A 15,880-nucleotide genomic window follows, 5' to 3' on the forward strand; every position below is an offset into this window, starting at 1 on the left:
AGGAGAGTAGGAGACCTTCAGGGTACGTACCGAAGGTCCCAACAGTGGTACCACAGCCAGTCACCCTACAGGCCTTCTATCCTCCTCCATTCGTGGAGAACGACCATCGGAAGTATACTGCATGTGTCCAGTGCGAGCACTGGACACATATGTCCACAGAGCTGAACTGTGGCGAAAGTCAGAGCAACTGCTAGTTTGTTACGGTCCCCCTAAGAGGGGGCTCCCGGCAACTAATCATACTTCAGTAGATGGATTGTGGATACAATAACTACTGCCTATGAGTCCTCTGGCCTCCCATCACCGATGGGCGTCAAGGCTCACTCTACTCGAGGCATGGCAGCCTCGAAAGCTCTGATGGCAGGTGTCCCTATCCAGGACATCTGCAGTGCGGCGGGTTGGTCTACACCTTTGACCTTCGTTAGGTTCTACGAGCTAGACCTACGAGCCACTCCAGGCTCCTCTGTCCTGAGCTGACAGGAGTTATACCTCGTGAGCCTGAGGGCCGAGGTAGAAGTTCCCTCTTCGCTGGGTACCCCCCAGGCAGAGATGTAATTTCGCTCGCGTCCTGGCAGTTTCCCAGGCGGAGCCCATGCCAGTGCCCTGGCCACAAGTTTCCAGGCACTACTTGTGTCCCTCTTGTCCGGGTGCGCCCCGACAAAGGACTATTGTCTCCTCGTGTGCCCGAGGGCCGAGGACGACTCCTTCCTCTCGGTCTGGTTGGTCACCAGACAGAGGCCTCCACCTCGTGTGCCCGAGGGCCGAGGTGTTCTTGCATTCCCTCTTCGCTGGGCACGTCCCAGGCAGAGATGTAATTCTACTCGCGTCCTGGCAGTTTTCCAGGCGGAGCCATTCCTGTGCTCTGGCCAGAAGTTTCCAGGCACCACTTGGGTCCCTCTTGATCCGGGTAAGCCCCGACAAAGGACCATCCTTTCTCCTCGTGTGCTCGAGGGCCGAGGAGAACCCCCTATCTGGCTGGTGACCAGACTGGGGTGTATGACCAAAATCTCGTGAGCCCGAGGGCCGAGGTTTATCCCTCTTCGCTGGGTACATCCCAGGCAGAGATGTAATACCGCTTGCGTCCTGGCAGTTTCCCAGGCGAAGCAACCTGGTGTTCTGGTACCCCCAGACACCTCTTGTCCCTCTACGTCTGGCTGGTCCCCAGACAGAGGTGGACTCCTTTCCTCGTGTGCCCGAGGGCCGAGGCGGATCAGATCCCTCTTCGCTGGGAGTTTCCCAGGCAGAGATGTAATTCCGCTTGCGTCCTGGCAGTTTTCCAGGCGGAGCCAATCCAGTCCCTCCTGTGCTGGCTGTTCCCCAGACGGAGTTTTGGACTATTTCCTCGTGTGCCTGAGGGCCGAGGTTCTCATCTCTCTTCCTCTTCGCTGGGTGCGTCCCAGGCAGAGATGTCATCACACTCACGTCCTGGCAGTTTCCAGGCGGAGTTCTTCTGGTCCCTCTTTGCTGGTTTCCCCAGACTGAGCGACCACTTTCCTCGTGAGCCCGAGGGCCGAGGTATATACCATCTCCCTCTTGCTCTGGCATTTATCCCGGACAGAGGTGTAATACTTCTCCTGTCCTGGCAGTTTCCCAGGCGGAGAACCATCAGTGCCCCTCAGGTAAGTATCTTCTGGCACTGCCCTCTCGTTCTGGGCTGGTCCCCCAGACAGAGGGATATTGTCTCTCTTGTCCTGGTAACCCCAGGCAGAGAGCTCTTCCTGGCCTGATCCACCAGAAGCAACGCTTTCCTTTTTCCTTTCCCAGACAAACACCACTGGGCAGGAACTTGGAATTATGGATAGTTGGTATATCGTTCCCCAGAGCGTTGATGACGCAGTGTGGAGTTCCCGAAAGGGAACGTCCCAGGTTACGTATGTAACCCTGGTTCCCTGAGGGAACGAGACACTGCGTCTCTGACCATAATTCCCGCATTCCTGCCGCGCTTCGCTTCATTCCTGGAAGCTGAAGCCGGTTTGAAACGCACGTGCTTATATACTTCCTGGTCGCCAACGTCACCGCCCCCGGTGACGTCACTCCCGTCATCCTATTGGCTACAGACTGATTCAGAGGCGGACTCGCCAATGGCATTTCCCCAGAGCGTTGATGACGCAGTGTCTCGTTCCCTCAGGGAACCAGGGTTACATACGTAACCTGGGACGTTTATTCGGTTTTATAGACAAGGCTTAAGCCTAGTCCCAGACTAAAATGCATGTCAGAGCTGTTTTAACTGACAGAAACTTGCAACTGATTGATCTTAAAATATGTCAGTTTAATTGTTTCGTATCAAGATGCACACCAGTAGAGTTTTTATCTAAGGCATGCTTTATAAAAGCTACTTAAATGTCCTAATCGAACTATGGCCTAAACCTGGCTTAACCTTAGCCCTGTCTGTGAAACCAGTCCTATATCTCACAATTCTGACTTAACTCGAAAAAAAAGTCACAGTTGTGAGACATAAACTCACAATTCTGAAAAATAAGAGTTTATATCTCGCAAATCTGTCTTTATAACTCACAATTGGGAGTTTATATCTCATAGTTCTGAGGGAAAAAAAGTCATTTGCAAGATGTAAACTTGCAATTGCAGGTACTTTCCAGACATGTTAATTAAATTGTAAAACATTGCAGTTAAGATTTTTGTAATGTTTCTGAAAGAAGTCTGCATTTATTTGATAAAAAATGCAATAAAAACAGTAATATTGTGAAATATTATTACATTTTAAAACATCTCTTTTCTGTTTTAATGTTTTTCCAATGTAATTTATTCCCATGAGGGCAAAGCTAATTTTTCAGCATCATTACTCCAGTCTTCAGTGTCACATGATCCTTCAGAAATCATTCTAACATACTGATGTTGGTTCACAAGAAACAGTTCTGATTATTATCAGTGTTAAATATGGTTGCTTGATATTTTGTGGAGTGATTCATTTTTCAGTATGAACTGAAAGTTCAAAAGAAAGGCATTTATTTCATTAGAAATCTTCTGTAACATCATAAATGCCTTTAATGTCACTTTTGATCAATTTAATGAGTCTCTGCAGAATAAAAGCATTCATTTTCTTTATTTAATTTGTTTTTTTTTGTTATGTCTGATGACAGAAGTTGCTTCTTTTCCCCTTTTTATCCCCTTTAAAGCATCACAGTCACACACATTCAGACAGACGTCTTTGGCTGTTGCATCATGTCTAGCACTGTTTTTAGAGCATCCTACCACAAGCTTTGAATTTTTAAGACAGCGTGTCAATTTAAAAATAGTCTAACTTTTATAATATGCATCTAGAGACACGTTCATTCTGTTCTATCTAGCTGTTTTTGAACATGGAACGTGTCTTACGTAAACACTCCCTGAGAATCTAGTCTGATCAGGATCGGATGAACCTGAAATGAGACTCAATTTCAGAGCTTCATTATAACGATATGTCACAAAGGGGCGGGCTTACCATCGTCCCATCTGCCGTCGGGGTCAGCGGTCCCGTTAGGGTCATCGTCAGGGGCCACACTGTCACAGTCAGCCCCGTCCAGGAGACTCCCTTCCTCCTCCACGATGTGAAGCTTATCTTCATCATCTGAGTCTGACTGGCCCTCCAGCACATGACTGTAGTTACTCACTGCACAGAAACAGAGAAAACACAACACTTAAAGAGAATGCTAACATATGGAGCTTGCAAACCGCAGAAGGCTTGATGAAACCCTCGAAAGACACTGCAAGACAAGATTAAAGAGAGACACAGCAGCTCAGATGAAACCAATTGTTGAAGCGGAAGAGATGACTGAGGAGATGTAGAGAGATGAAGTGTACTTAAGGGAATAATTCAATTAAATGCCAAATAGTAGTGGAGCAGTTCCTGTGTCTTTCAGTGAGCCAATGACAAGGGATCACTCAAGATTGAATCAATAAATCAGAATGGCCCGTGTTAAAACCATTTGTGGCCAGTGTGGACACAGTCAGACGGTGTAATCAGATCATCTCGAACGTGAAATGACAATCGAGGTGCTGTAATCCTGAGATCATTTACCGTACAATACTGGAAACATATCTTCTTATAGATGTACGACTGGCCTGATGATTAAATGCCTCTTTACTTTTTTGACAAAGAGGAGGGACAGGTTGACCTCCATTTCAGCAGTAGAGGAAGGAGAGAGAAAGAGATCGAGCTAAAACACCATTGATTTTCTGTAACAGGCCAGACGGCCTTAATTAGTAATGTGTGTGTTTGCATGCTAGGCTAAGTGTGATTTGACATTCTATTAAAACAGCGGATGACGGAGTGGTAAGCTCACCTAACACGTTCTCATTCGTTAAAGGTAAGTGCTGGCAGGACAAGGCCTCTAATGGAGCAGGCATAAATCAAGCAGAGGTTGAACGTTTAGATTTATAAATTCAGCTAAAAGAGAGACCTTTTCAAACCTAGCGACAGAAAGCATGCAGAACTCCTATACCTCTCGGACAGAAGAGTTTATGGCCACCTGAGGAATCTGTATTATTTTAAAGGAACAGTTCACCCAAAAAAGAGAATTCTGTCATTATTTACTAACCCTTTGTTTTTGTTTTTTTACAGAACATATTTTGAAAAATATCTTGTTCCAGCAACTGTTTGGTTACCCACATTCTTCAAAATATTCTTCTTTTGTGTTCAGCACAAGAAAGGAATTAATACAGGTTTGGGACAACATTAGAGTGAGTAAATAATGACAGAATTTTCACTTTTGGGTAAACTATCCCTTTAATGACAAGCAGCAACATGTTTAGTACTATTTGGCTACATTCACATTTTTGTTTTAAATGCAACCAATATTAGATTTCTAAACTGACCTGCATGCACAAAAGAACAACATTAACCGGGTTACCAGGTTTTGACAAAAAAATCTGCCCAACTGCTTCTCAAAACTATTCCCAAACTATCCCAATCATGTTCTGGGGGATAAAAAACATGTTAGTGGGTTCGCTTGAAAAACAACTCACAAGCAACAGTGGAAAAAGTAGCCCAATTCCACAGAAAAACTGTGGACTTCGCAACACTTGCGCAGCACGCTGTCATACGGAAGTAAACATGGAGGACATAAAGTAAGCGATTATGTGTTTATTTATTGTGTGATCTGCCACAGAAGCCAGTGAAATTATGCACAGGCAATATGAAAAATAACAAGGATGTGACAGAAAGCTGATTTTTGAAACTTTTATGATGCAAGTCCTCATTTTGCTTGTATATAGAATTGTCACTATATACTTAGGAGTTCTGACACATCACTGTACTTCCACTGACTACCTTTCGCAACTGTCTTAACAACTTTGGGTATAAAATCTTTGTATTGACTCCCATGAGCGCAGAATCATGCTGAATGTTGATATAAAGTGATTTAAAAGTCACATGAATTCCGATATGACTGTTCACACTGCGGTCGCATTGCAAAACATCTATCCTATGTCGGATTTATGAAAGTGGCACAAATCGTAATTAAAAAGATCAGACTCCATGCAGTTTGTACTGTTCAAACTGCCATGAGAAAAAGTCACATGTGAACAAAAATCAGATTTGAACAGCACACGAATGAAATGTTTAACCAGCAAGGCTTTAAAGCACATACAAATAATGTACTTCTGTGATTGCAAATAAGTGCAGTGGCCCTTGAGTGTAATTTTACCACTTATAGCACAATACTATAATGTTCCTTCAAAAGGAAATAGTGGAGACAATTTAATCATCCACAGTTAAAAATTGTGATATCGCACACCTCAGAGAGACCTTTTAAAACCCAGCAACAGGAAACATCTAGAACTTCTATCCACCTTATTCTTCAATAAGGAAGTAAGCCTATGGGTGAGAGTTCAGGTTCATTATCCTCTATAGGGAAATAACGAGAAGAATAACAACGTGGAGTAAACGGTAAAACTGTTTGCACTACAAACCAATGTGTTCATAATTAATATAATTCATTAAAATAATATAACACAAAGTGTTGCCAGGTCTTCCCACGGTTTTCCCGCACTGTTGCAGCAGGTTGTTTTCCATGTCCGTTGGTTGAAGCAACCCCAATAACGTGAATATTACCTGAACTGTGATTTGGACCATGGTAACGCCACTAAAAAACATATAGTTTACTTCCCAGATCCCTGCCAAAACGCGATTGGGCTAGTTTTGAGTAACAATTGGGTGGGTTTTGTTGTGAAAACCTGGCAACCCTGGTAAAACCCTGGCAAAATGAGACGTTTTGTACAGCTAATAATAGCTGGACGCCATAAAATTTACAAATGGCCGTCAGCACTAATAGCCGTGTGGGCAGTGCACGACATACGGTGCAGTTGCGCCTCAGGTGTCCCGATATCGAATCCTGCCTCGTGGACCTTTCCCGATCCCACCCCCCTCTCTCTCTCTTCCTGTCGTATCCCTATTGTCCTGTCAAAGAAAAATGGAAAAACACAAAAACACACACACACAAAAATGGCCACACCCACTCTTATGGAAAAATAAGGTGGATATGTCTCGAATTGAAGAGTTTGTGGCCACTTGAGGAATCTGCATTATTTAAAGGGATAGTTCACGCAAAAATGAGAATTCTGTCATTTACTCACCCTGTGTTGTTCTTCTGTGGATCATATTTTGAAAAATATTTTGTGATTTATTTCATCCTCATCATCCTTACAGTGAAAGTCAGTTGGGCTCAGTGGTGTTTAGACCCCATTGACTTTCATTGTATGGACGAAAAAAGCAGAAACATTCTTGGAAAATATATAGATAAATATATCTTTTTATTCCACAGAAGAAAGAGATTTTACAAGTCTCAACCTGAGGGTGAGTCAATGATCCAACAGCATTAATTTTTTTGGTGAACTATCCCTTTAATTGGTAAACAACCTTTTTCTAATACAGATATTGACATCGGACATTGACAATCCTTGTTGACCATATACAGCAGGTGTGTATTTTTTGCAAGGAAAGGAATAGGTGTGCCTACAAGCCTTCCTCTCAGTCCTCCTCCTCCTCTCTCCATTTCTCTTGCTGTTCTCGCTCTCCGTCATTCTTCTTTTCCACTCATCTAAGTACCTCTCTCTCTGGCCAAATCAATTTTCCTTTGAGAGGAGCAAAGTCAGCAGAGGGGCTGGCCGTAGATTCACACACACACACACACACACACACACACACACACACACACACACACACACCATATCTCTTCTACCGGGCTTATCTGGCACATTTACATTCAGCTGATTTTGTGCTTTTTGTTGCACACTTTAACCAACTCTCTCTCTCTTGCTCTCACACTCTCAATCTTCTTTTATTTCTCTGGCCTGTACTTTCATTCTCCACCTGTTCTGTGCGTGTACAAACCTCTTAACCTCTTTCTTTCTCTCTATCTCACGCTACATATTTGGTTTTAAGGTCATGGATCACAGCAAAGACCTGTGGTGTGTCTATATATGTACCTGAAAGTAGACTCTTAATGTGACGATGGTTGAAAAATGCTGTCTATAACAAAATCACACGATCATAAAGATAGACTCATCGCTCACTAGCCACAGGTTCTGTCAAACCTATCCGAGTGATGCACAGATCACCACAACAGTCAATTCGGTGTAGTGTGAAGGAGATGCTACCAATCCCATCAGGCTGTTCAGCCAAGGGGAGCAAACGGTGTGGCTAGTCAGCAGAAGACAGAAGTAAAGGGACAGCGGAGAGTGTGTGAGCTCACTGTGAATGATCCATGACAAACAGCCACGAGCCTTGTTCCGCCGTTCCACATGAGAGATTTCATTACAGCCTTCAGGAGGTACACACAGGAAAAGTGACTAAATAAACGCTTTACTGAGAAAGGAATAGCTCACATTATGCTGGAGCTGTAAGCTAAAACTGTGTAAAGACATAGGGAAAACAAACTGTACTGAAGAAAAACACATAAAAGACAGCATAAAACATCTGTGCCTCAAAATATAAAAGTCAGAGGTCAGTCAACACAAAAAAAAAAAGAAAAGAAAAGAAAGATTATTACTCATATTTTAAAAAACATTTCTGGCCCTTAGGTAGTTTCTGTTCAAAAATCATGAGACTGATTAAATTTTTGATAGCAATACTTTTTAGTAACAGTAAGAAAAACTAATCTGTATACAGTAGTACACTACCAGTCAAACGTTTGTGAACAGTAAGATTTTTAATGTTTTTAAAGAAGTCTCTTCTGCTCACCTAGCCTGCATTTATTTGATCCAAAGTACAGCAAAAATGCTAACATGAAATGTTTTTACTTTTTAAAATAACTGCTTTCTATTTGAATATATTTTTAAATGCAATTTCAAAGCTGAATTTTTAGCATCATTACTCAAGAATTCTAAACTATCTTTCAGAAACCATTCTGATGTTCTGATTTTTTTCAGGTTTCTTTGATGAAGATAGCATTTACCTGAAATGGGAATCATTATAAATGTCTTTATCATCATGTTTAATCAATTTGACGAATCCTTGCAAAAATTATACTGACGTTTGAATAGTATAGTGTATGTTACCAATGCTTTTTATTTCATATAAATGCTAATCTTTGAATTTTCTATTCATCAAAGAATCCCGAAAAAATGTACTCAACTGTTTTAAATATTGATGATAATAATAATAATAATAATAATAATAATAATAATAATAAACAGCAAATCGGCTTATTAAAACGATTTCTGAAGGATCATGTGACACTGAAGACTGAAGTAATGATGCTGAAAATTTAGCTTTGATCACCGGAATAAATTATATTTTAAAATATATTCAAATAGAAAGCAGTTATTTTAGATAGTAAAAATATTTTTTATAATTTTACTGTTTTTGCTGTACTTTGGATTAAAATAAATGCAAGCTTGATGAACAAAAGAGACTTCTTTAAAAAAAAACTAAAAATCTTACTGCTCAAAAACTTTTGATTGGTAGTGTATATTTTCTGGATAATATTTTAATAATTTGTTTTGGAATTAGTCTAATTTAATATAGGAAACCACATGCTGTCTTTAAAATATCTGACTTGCTTTCTCAAGTATACACAACAGTTCAAAAGTCTCCAATCAGAATTACTGTTTTAAAAGAAATTAATACATTTATTTAGCAACAATGCATTAAATTGATCTAAAGTTGACAGAATAATGAGAAATAATCACAGTTTTTATGACAAATATTAAGCAGCAACTATTTTTAACATTTAAAAAAAAAAATCTTGAGCACATATTTAGCATATTAAAATGATTTCTGAAGGATCATGTCACACTGAAGACTGAAGTAGTGGCTACTTTTTTAAACCCCCTGTTATAGAGAAAGAAGTGAATAACGGGAGAAAGGGTTACTGAACTACAGCTCATTGTATTTTTAGCATGTGCGCTAACCACCAGGCCCAAGGCTCTACTATTACTCAGTTATATAAATGCTTGCTAAATGTATTTCCTATCTCTTAAAATATCACACACACTTGTCCAAATACAAACACTGACATTCCACCGAAACCTTCAGTGATCTTTGCGTGTGTTGTCGGCAAGCACAGCACTATGAATATGTCAAGTCAGCCTATGAAACCATTAGCCTAATGAGTCTGCATTCCTACTGGTCAATCAGTTGTCCAGCTATGCCTCATCTATGGATTTTACAATCAACCCAGTCAAGTGATATGTTGACTGGGTAAAAACTGGCCCGCTACTCTGTACCTGTATGACAAAGCCTGAATTCCCAGAATTCCAGGTGATTCTCTGAAGGTTCTATTTATAGCAAACACAATCGAGACCCTTTAATGCCCCCTAGGGCACTGCAGTGACATCTCTCAAGGCACATAAATGCCTCTAAAAGCGATCTCTAAACAAGCACACATTGTGACTCACCTGGCTAGAGCTCAATTGCTTGTTAGTGGTACAGTACATCAAATATGGAGCTTTTAAATAATAAATTGAGCCCTCACCCATCTAAACTCCAGCTCAGATAAAAGACACATGAGACTCTGAGGCAGACAAGAGTTATTGATTTGTCATTTAGGAAGGTGAGCTGCAGGTTTCCCATGAGTCTTTGCCACTAAGAACATTCTCATCTGCTACTTGCCCTCTCAATCTCTATGTACAGCTTATTCAAGCACAAGCACAATGTGATTTAGAGAAGCAGGACATGGTACTGGCAGGGTTGCCAGGTCTGCGTAACAAAACCGGGCTAGTTGTTACTCTAAAGTAGCACAGTAACAGCCAAAACTAAAAATCTTAAATCACACATAAACTTATGTGCCTCAAAATAGAAAGTCAGAGGTCAGTCTACAAAAAAAAAGAAGAATGATTACTACTCATATTTTAATAAGTTCTGGCCCTTAGTTTCTCCTCAAAAATCCTGAGATGGACTGCAATTTTTTAGTCTGTTGATGGCAATACTTTTTAATATCAGTAAGAAAAACTAATCCGAATGTACACTACCAGATTTCAAAGCTGAATTTTTATTTTACATGTTACTGGCAGGGTTGCCAGGTCTACGTAACAAAACCAGCATAGTTGCTACACAAAAGTAGCCCAATCATGACCAAAACTAGTCTAAAATCACACATTAACATATGTGCCTCAACACAGAAAGTCAGAGGTCAGTCTACAAAAAAAAAAAAGAAAAAGAAAAAAAAAGACAGATTACTACTCATATTTAAAAAAAAATGTTCTGGCCGTTAGGTTGTTTCTCCTCAAAAATCATTAGATTTACTACATTTTTTTAGTCTGTTGATAGCAACGCCTTTTAGTAACAGTAACAAAAACTAATCCATATTTACACTACCAGTCAAAAGTTTTTGAGCAGTAAGATTTATGTTAAAAAAGTCTCTTCTGCTCACCGAGCCTGCATTTATTTAATCCAAAGTACAGCAAAAACAGTACAACTTTGGAATATACTATTTAAAATAACACTTTTCTTTTAACAATATTTTTAAAATGTAATTTATTCCTGTTATTTCGAAGCTGAATTGTTATTATACATGTTACTGGCAGGGTTGCCAGGTCTACGTAACAAAACCAGCCTAGCCGCTACTCAAAAGTAGCCCAATCATGGCCAAAACTAGTCTAAAATCACTTCAAAATCACTTTCCACAAGGTCAAAACCTGCTTCCAGGAGTGGGATTTCACTTTTTCCCAGTATAAAAGCAGTATAAAAATAGCCCAATTCTGTGGGAAAAACCAAGGACTTGGCAACACAGGTTACTTTTTCAAAATAAACAATAAAATCTAGCAGTGTGCTGATATTAAAATGTTGGTTACACTTTACAATAAGGTCTATTAGTTAACATTAGTTACAGTGTTGTTTTCGTCAACGATGACGATGACGAAATCATTTCGTTGGCGCCACTTTTTTTCATGACGATAACGAGACAATGACGAGATAAAAATGGCTCGTTGATGACTAAAACATGACGAGACGTGTGTGAGTTTTCGTTGACGAGACGAGAATAGACGAAAATATTAGTGGGTGGTCCGTCAGACGTTTAAAATGCATGACATTTCCGCTTATTGTGCATGCCAATTAAAACTTAAAAAGTATCTGACGCTATGGCAAGCCGTTTTAGCATTCCATCCTTGTTTGTCTTTTATGTTCTAAAACATTCCTTCATTATTGTAATTATTGGTGAAAATAGTCGATCCGGAGGCTCACATTGTGTTGAACTATAGGTCTGCTATTTTCAGAACTTACAAGTGACACTACCCAACAGCAAAAAACTTACTGACCTACATTAATTTGTTAAAAGACTCCTTTTTTTGACTAAAACTAGACTAAAACCTTTTTGACATTTCGTCGACTAAAACTAGACTAAAACCTTTTTGACTTTTCGTCGACTAAAATTGGACTAAAACTATCACATATAGAAGTGACTAAAATTTGACTAAAACTAAGAAGCATTTTAGTCCAAAAGACTAAGACTAAGACTAAATCTAAGATGGTTGTCAAAAACAACACTGATTAGTTAAATAACAATACTTCTACAGCATATAGTAATCTCAGGTAATGTTAATTTCAGCATTTACTAATGCATTATTAAAATCACAAGTTGTGTTTGTTAAGATTAATGCACTATAAACTAACATAATAAAAAGTGTAATAAATGTATTGTTTATCGTCCATTCATGTTAGTTAATACATTAACTAATGTTATCACCCAAGTAAATTTGGGTGTCATAAGATTATAATGTGCTGTATGATTTTTTTTTTTTTAAAATTTTGCTAAGGATTATTTTTTGCATTTTTATAGTGTTGTTTTTTTTTTAAAGTGTTATTAACTAAGTACTCCTAAGGTAGCATAAGATGAGAACAAAGTTAATCAAAATATAAAAATATGAGAAAATGAGTACATAATAAAATATACAATGGTAACAAATATTAGTATAAATATAGGTAAAAATTACATTTTAAAATATATTAAAATGGAAACATTTGTTTTAAACTGTAATAATATTTCACAATACTAGTTTTTACTGTATTTTTGATCAAATAAATGCAACCTTGGTGAGTATTAGAAACCTTTGAACGCTATACATATACTATAATAACCAATACAGATGAAATAATATATATTGTGCACTTCTACAGTAGTAATGTATTGAAATCATGAATGTATTATTAAAATTAATCTTCTGACCTTTGCATAGTTTGCGATTTTAAGAAGATACTCAGAATTAGTGTGCTAAGAGAACAAACAGTGCGTTAAATCTTTCAGAAGTGTCTCTTCTGGAACACTCTCTGCAGAACATATTAATCATTGTGGCCTGTGGTGTAAGAAAATAATCGCTGGGGCACACTGATACCTCGCTCAGGATTCTGTTCATGGGATTTATCACCAACGAAGGGATCTTGAGGGGGGCACAAGAGCAGTAAATTACAGCATGCTTTCCTCTTCATGGCGACAGCCACGTTTACCTCCCAGAGTCTTGAGCTCTGCATTTCTGGGTTTTTTCACCTTTGTATGGAAAGTAACTGGTTGTATACCTGTAAGTCTGCCTGAATCAACAAATGACAACACGAGGTGGGTGATCTCCACAAAAAAAGCCTTAATGGCCTGTAATTGGGTTTCCATTGCAAACACAGTTGACTTTAGGGCTTAGGTACGTGTTTTTTTCCGAAGCTATCTTTGCGGTGAGAGAATGGGTGTTTGTTTTAGAAGGAGGTTACAGTAAGAATGGATAGTTGGGTTTTTTTCGACCAGGAGTGAGAGTGCTTCTAGTTCGCTCCTCCAACCCTGGTGAGAGAAGCTATGCGTGGAATGTCCAATCATAACACTCTCCCTGAGTGGCTCGACCATAACGACAGATCGCTGTGTCGGCTTTTTTTTAACCTTCATTACAACAGGCACATACTGCACTGTTGCTTTTCAGCTGCAAAGACTAATTAATGGTGCTTGCTAAGGAAATCAACTCTGTTTCTGTTGCTCATACTAGTGTCAGACCTCTGAGATAAGTACTAAAATGTGATGGATTATATAGACTAATATGGACTTGAATGAGTCCTCAGATCATGCGTCTTGATGATGAGAGATGTGTTCTTAATTTTGTAAGTGATTTGTGTGCAATATTGACGAATATTGACAATACCGATAATTAATATTGCTGAGTGTGTTTTTGTGTGGATATCTTGGCTGGTTTATATGGAAGCCCGTTTCTGCTAAAAATAAAAAATAAAAAATGGTAATTGCGACTTTTTATCTGCAACTCAGATTTGTGAGATATACTTTTTTTTACTCAGAATTGCATGATATAAACTCGCATTTGCAAATTTAAAAGTCAGAATTGTGAGTTTGTCTTGCAATTCTGACTTTTCAACTTGAAATTGCGAGTAAAGTCACAATTCTGAGAAATACAGTCAGACTTGTATATAAAATTTACAATTTTTACTTTTTTCTCAAAATTGTTTTTATCTTGCAATTGTGACTTGCAATTGCGAGTTATTAAGTTTATTATAAGTTAATTATAAACTCGCAATTCTGAGAACATATTAGCCTCCCCCCCTAAAAATTTTACTTCATAACTCACAATTGTGAGTTTATATTTCACAATTCTAAGAAAAAGACTGTGAGAATTGTGAGAAAAAAGGTTAGAATTGTGAAATCTAAACTCGCAATTGCGAGGAAAAAACTCTAATACAAACTCTCGCAATTCTGACTTTATCGCAACTGTGAGATAAACTTGCAATTGCGAGAAAAACGCCAGAATTGTGAGATGCAATTGCAAGTTTGTTTCACGCAATTCTGCAAAAAAAAGTCAGAATTGTGAGATGCAATTGCAAGTTTGTTTCACGCAATTCTGCAAAAAAAAAGTCAGAATTGTGAGTTTATATCTTGCAAATCTAATTTTATACCTCGCAGTTGCAAGTTTATATCGCAATTCTGAGAAAAAAAGGCAGAATTGCACATTTGTATCAAGTAATTTTGACAAAAAACTCGCAATAACCTTTTTTTATGTTTTAATCAGTGGCTGAAATGGGCTTTCATATAAATAAATATAACATTACCACCGCCAGTAAATGGCAGCAAGTAGCATCCTTTAATGAATGATTCATTGAATAATTCATTCAAATGATTCGTTCAAAAAGGCTGATTCGTTTAGAAACTCAGTAAGTGATTGTCTTTATGAATAGATAATTGAATCATTGGCTCAAATGATTTGTTCAAAAACGAATTCATTTAGAAACAGAACACTGCAGTGTTGTTTTGAGACTACGAACTGTTGTATATCAGTCTTTTTCACCCTCAAAATTAGACCTTGTAACTCACAATTGTGAGGAAAAAAATTGTGAGAAAAAAGGTCAGAATTGCGAGATACAAACTTGCAATTTTTACTTAATTTCTCGCAACTGTGAGTTTATATCACGCAATTCTGAAAAAAAAGACAGAATTGTGAGTTTATATCTCACAATTTTGACTTTATAACTCAGCTGCAGGTTTATATCATGCAATTCTGACTTCATAACCTCGCAATTGCAAGTTTATATTCCACAATTCTGAGATGAAAAGTCGCGATAATTTTTTCACATTTTTTATTCAGTGGCCGAAACAGGCTTCCATAGGTTTAGGCCTGTCATGGATAAATAATTATGACATTACAACCGCCAGTAGGTGGCAACAAGTACCTGTCTTTAATGAGTGATTCATTGAATCATTAACTCACATGATTCGTTCAAACAGGCTGATCAATGAATGATTTTGGTCTCTCAAAACATGTTTTTGTTTGTTTTTTGCACAGTCAGTGACATACTTGATAAGTAAGCTCACACATTGCTAAAACAACAATTAGAATATTATCGTAGATGTTAAATATTGCACACCCCTAGAGTTGACATACATTTCTTGTCTGGAAAATGTCCTCACTGTAACTTACTAAAACTACCTAAAAAACAAAACGATTAGTCGCGATTAATCGATTCAAAATAATTGTTTGTTTGCACACTATATCTGTGTGTACTGTGTATATTTCTGTATATATATAAATCCACACACACATATATGTATATATTTTTAAAAATATATAAAAATATAAACACTTGTAAAAGTATATATATATATATATATATATATATATATATATATATATACATATTTTACGAATAAAACCTTAATATATACATGTATGTTTATGTATTTATATATACGTAATAAATATACACACACAGTACACACACATATAGTATGCAAACAAACTTTTATTTTGAATCGATTAATCGCAACTAATCATTTTGCAGCTCTAAATACAAGTACCAATGGAAAGGATGATGGGAATCAAACCTGCTACGTGAATTGATCCTGATCAATGTTTCTGTCAATAACTTTAATGTTTGTATAAACCACATAGCTGGATTTGTGATAGTTTGAAGTATAGCACACAGAAGCAGCGTTGGAGGAATGAAGACACACCCTGCACTAGAACTGAG

At 38.2% G+C, this 15,880-nt stretch overlaps 1 protein-coding gene across 1 annotated transcript in view; it reads right to left on the reverse strand.

Moving 5' to 3' along the window:
• zeb1b (zinc finger E-box binding homeobox 1b) overlaps positions 1–15,880 on the reverse strand; it is an 87,139-nt gene that overhangs the window by 22,631 nt on the left and 48,628 nt on the right. The window contains exon 2 of the mRNA XM_073828333.1: positions 3,437–3,604. Within this exon, the coding sequence (XP_073684434.1) occupies positions 3,437–3,604 (168 nt within the window). The remainder of the gene's footprint in view (positions 1–3,436; positions 3,605–15,880) is intronic.

Source organism: Garra rufa, chromosome 22 (genome assembly GCF_049309525.1).
Source record: "Garra rufa chromosome 22, GarRuf1.0, whole genome shotgun sequence".
Taxonomy (NCBI): Eukaryota; Metazoa; Chordata; class Actinopteri; order Cypriniformes; family Cyprinidae; genus Garra; species Garra rufa.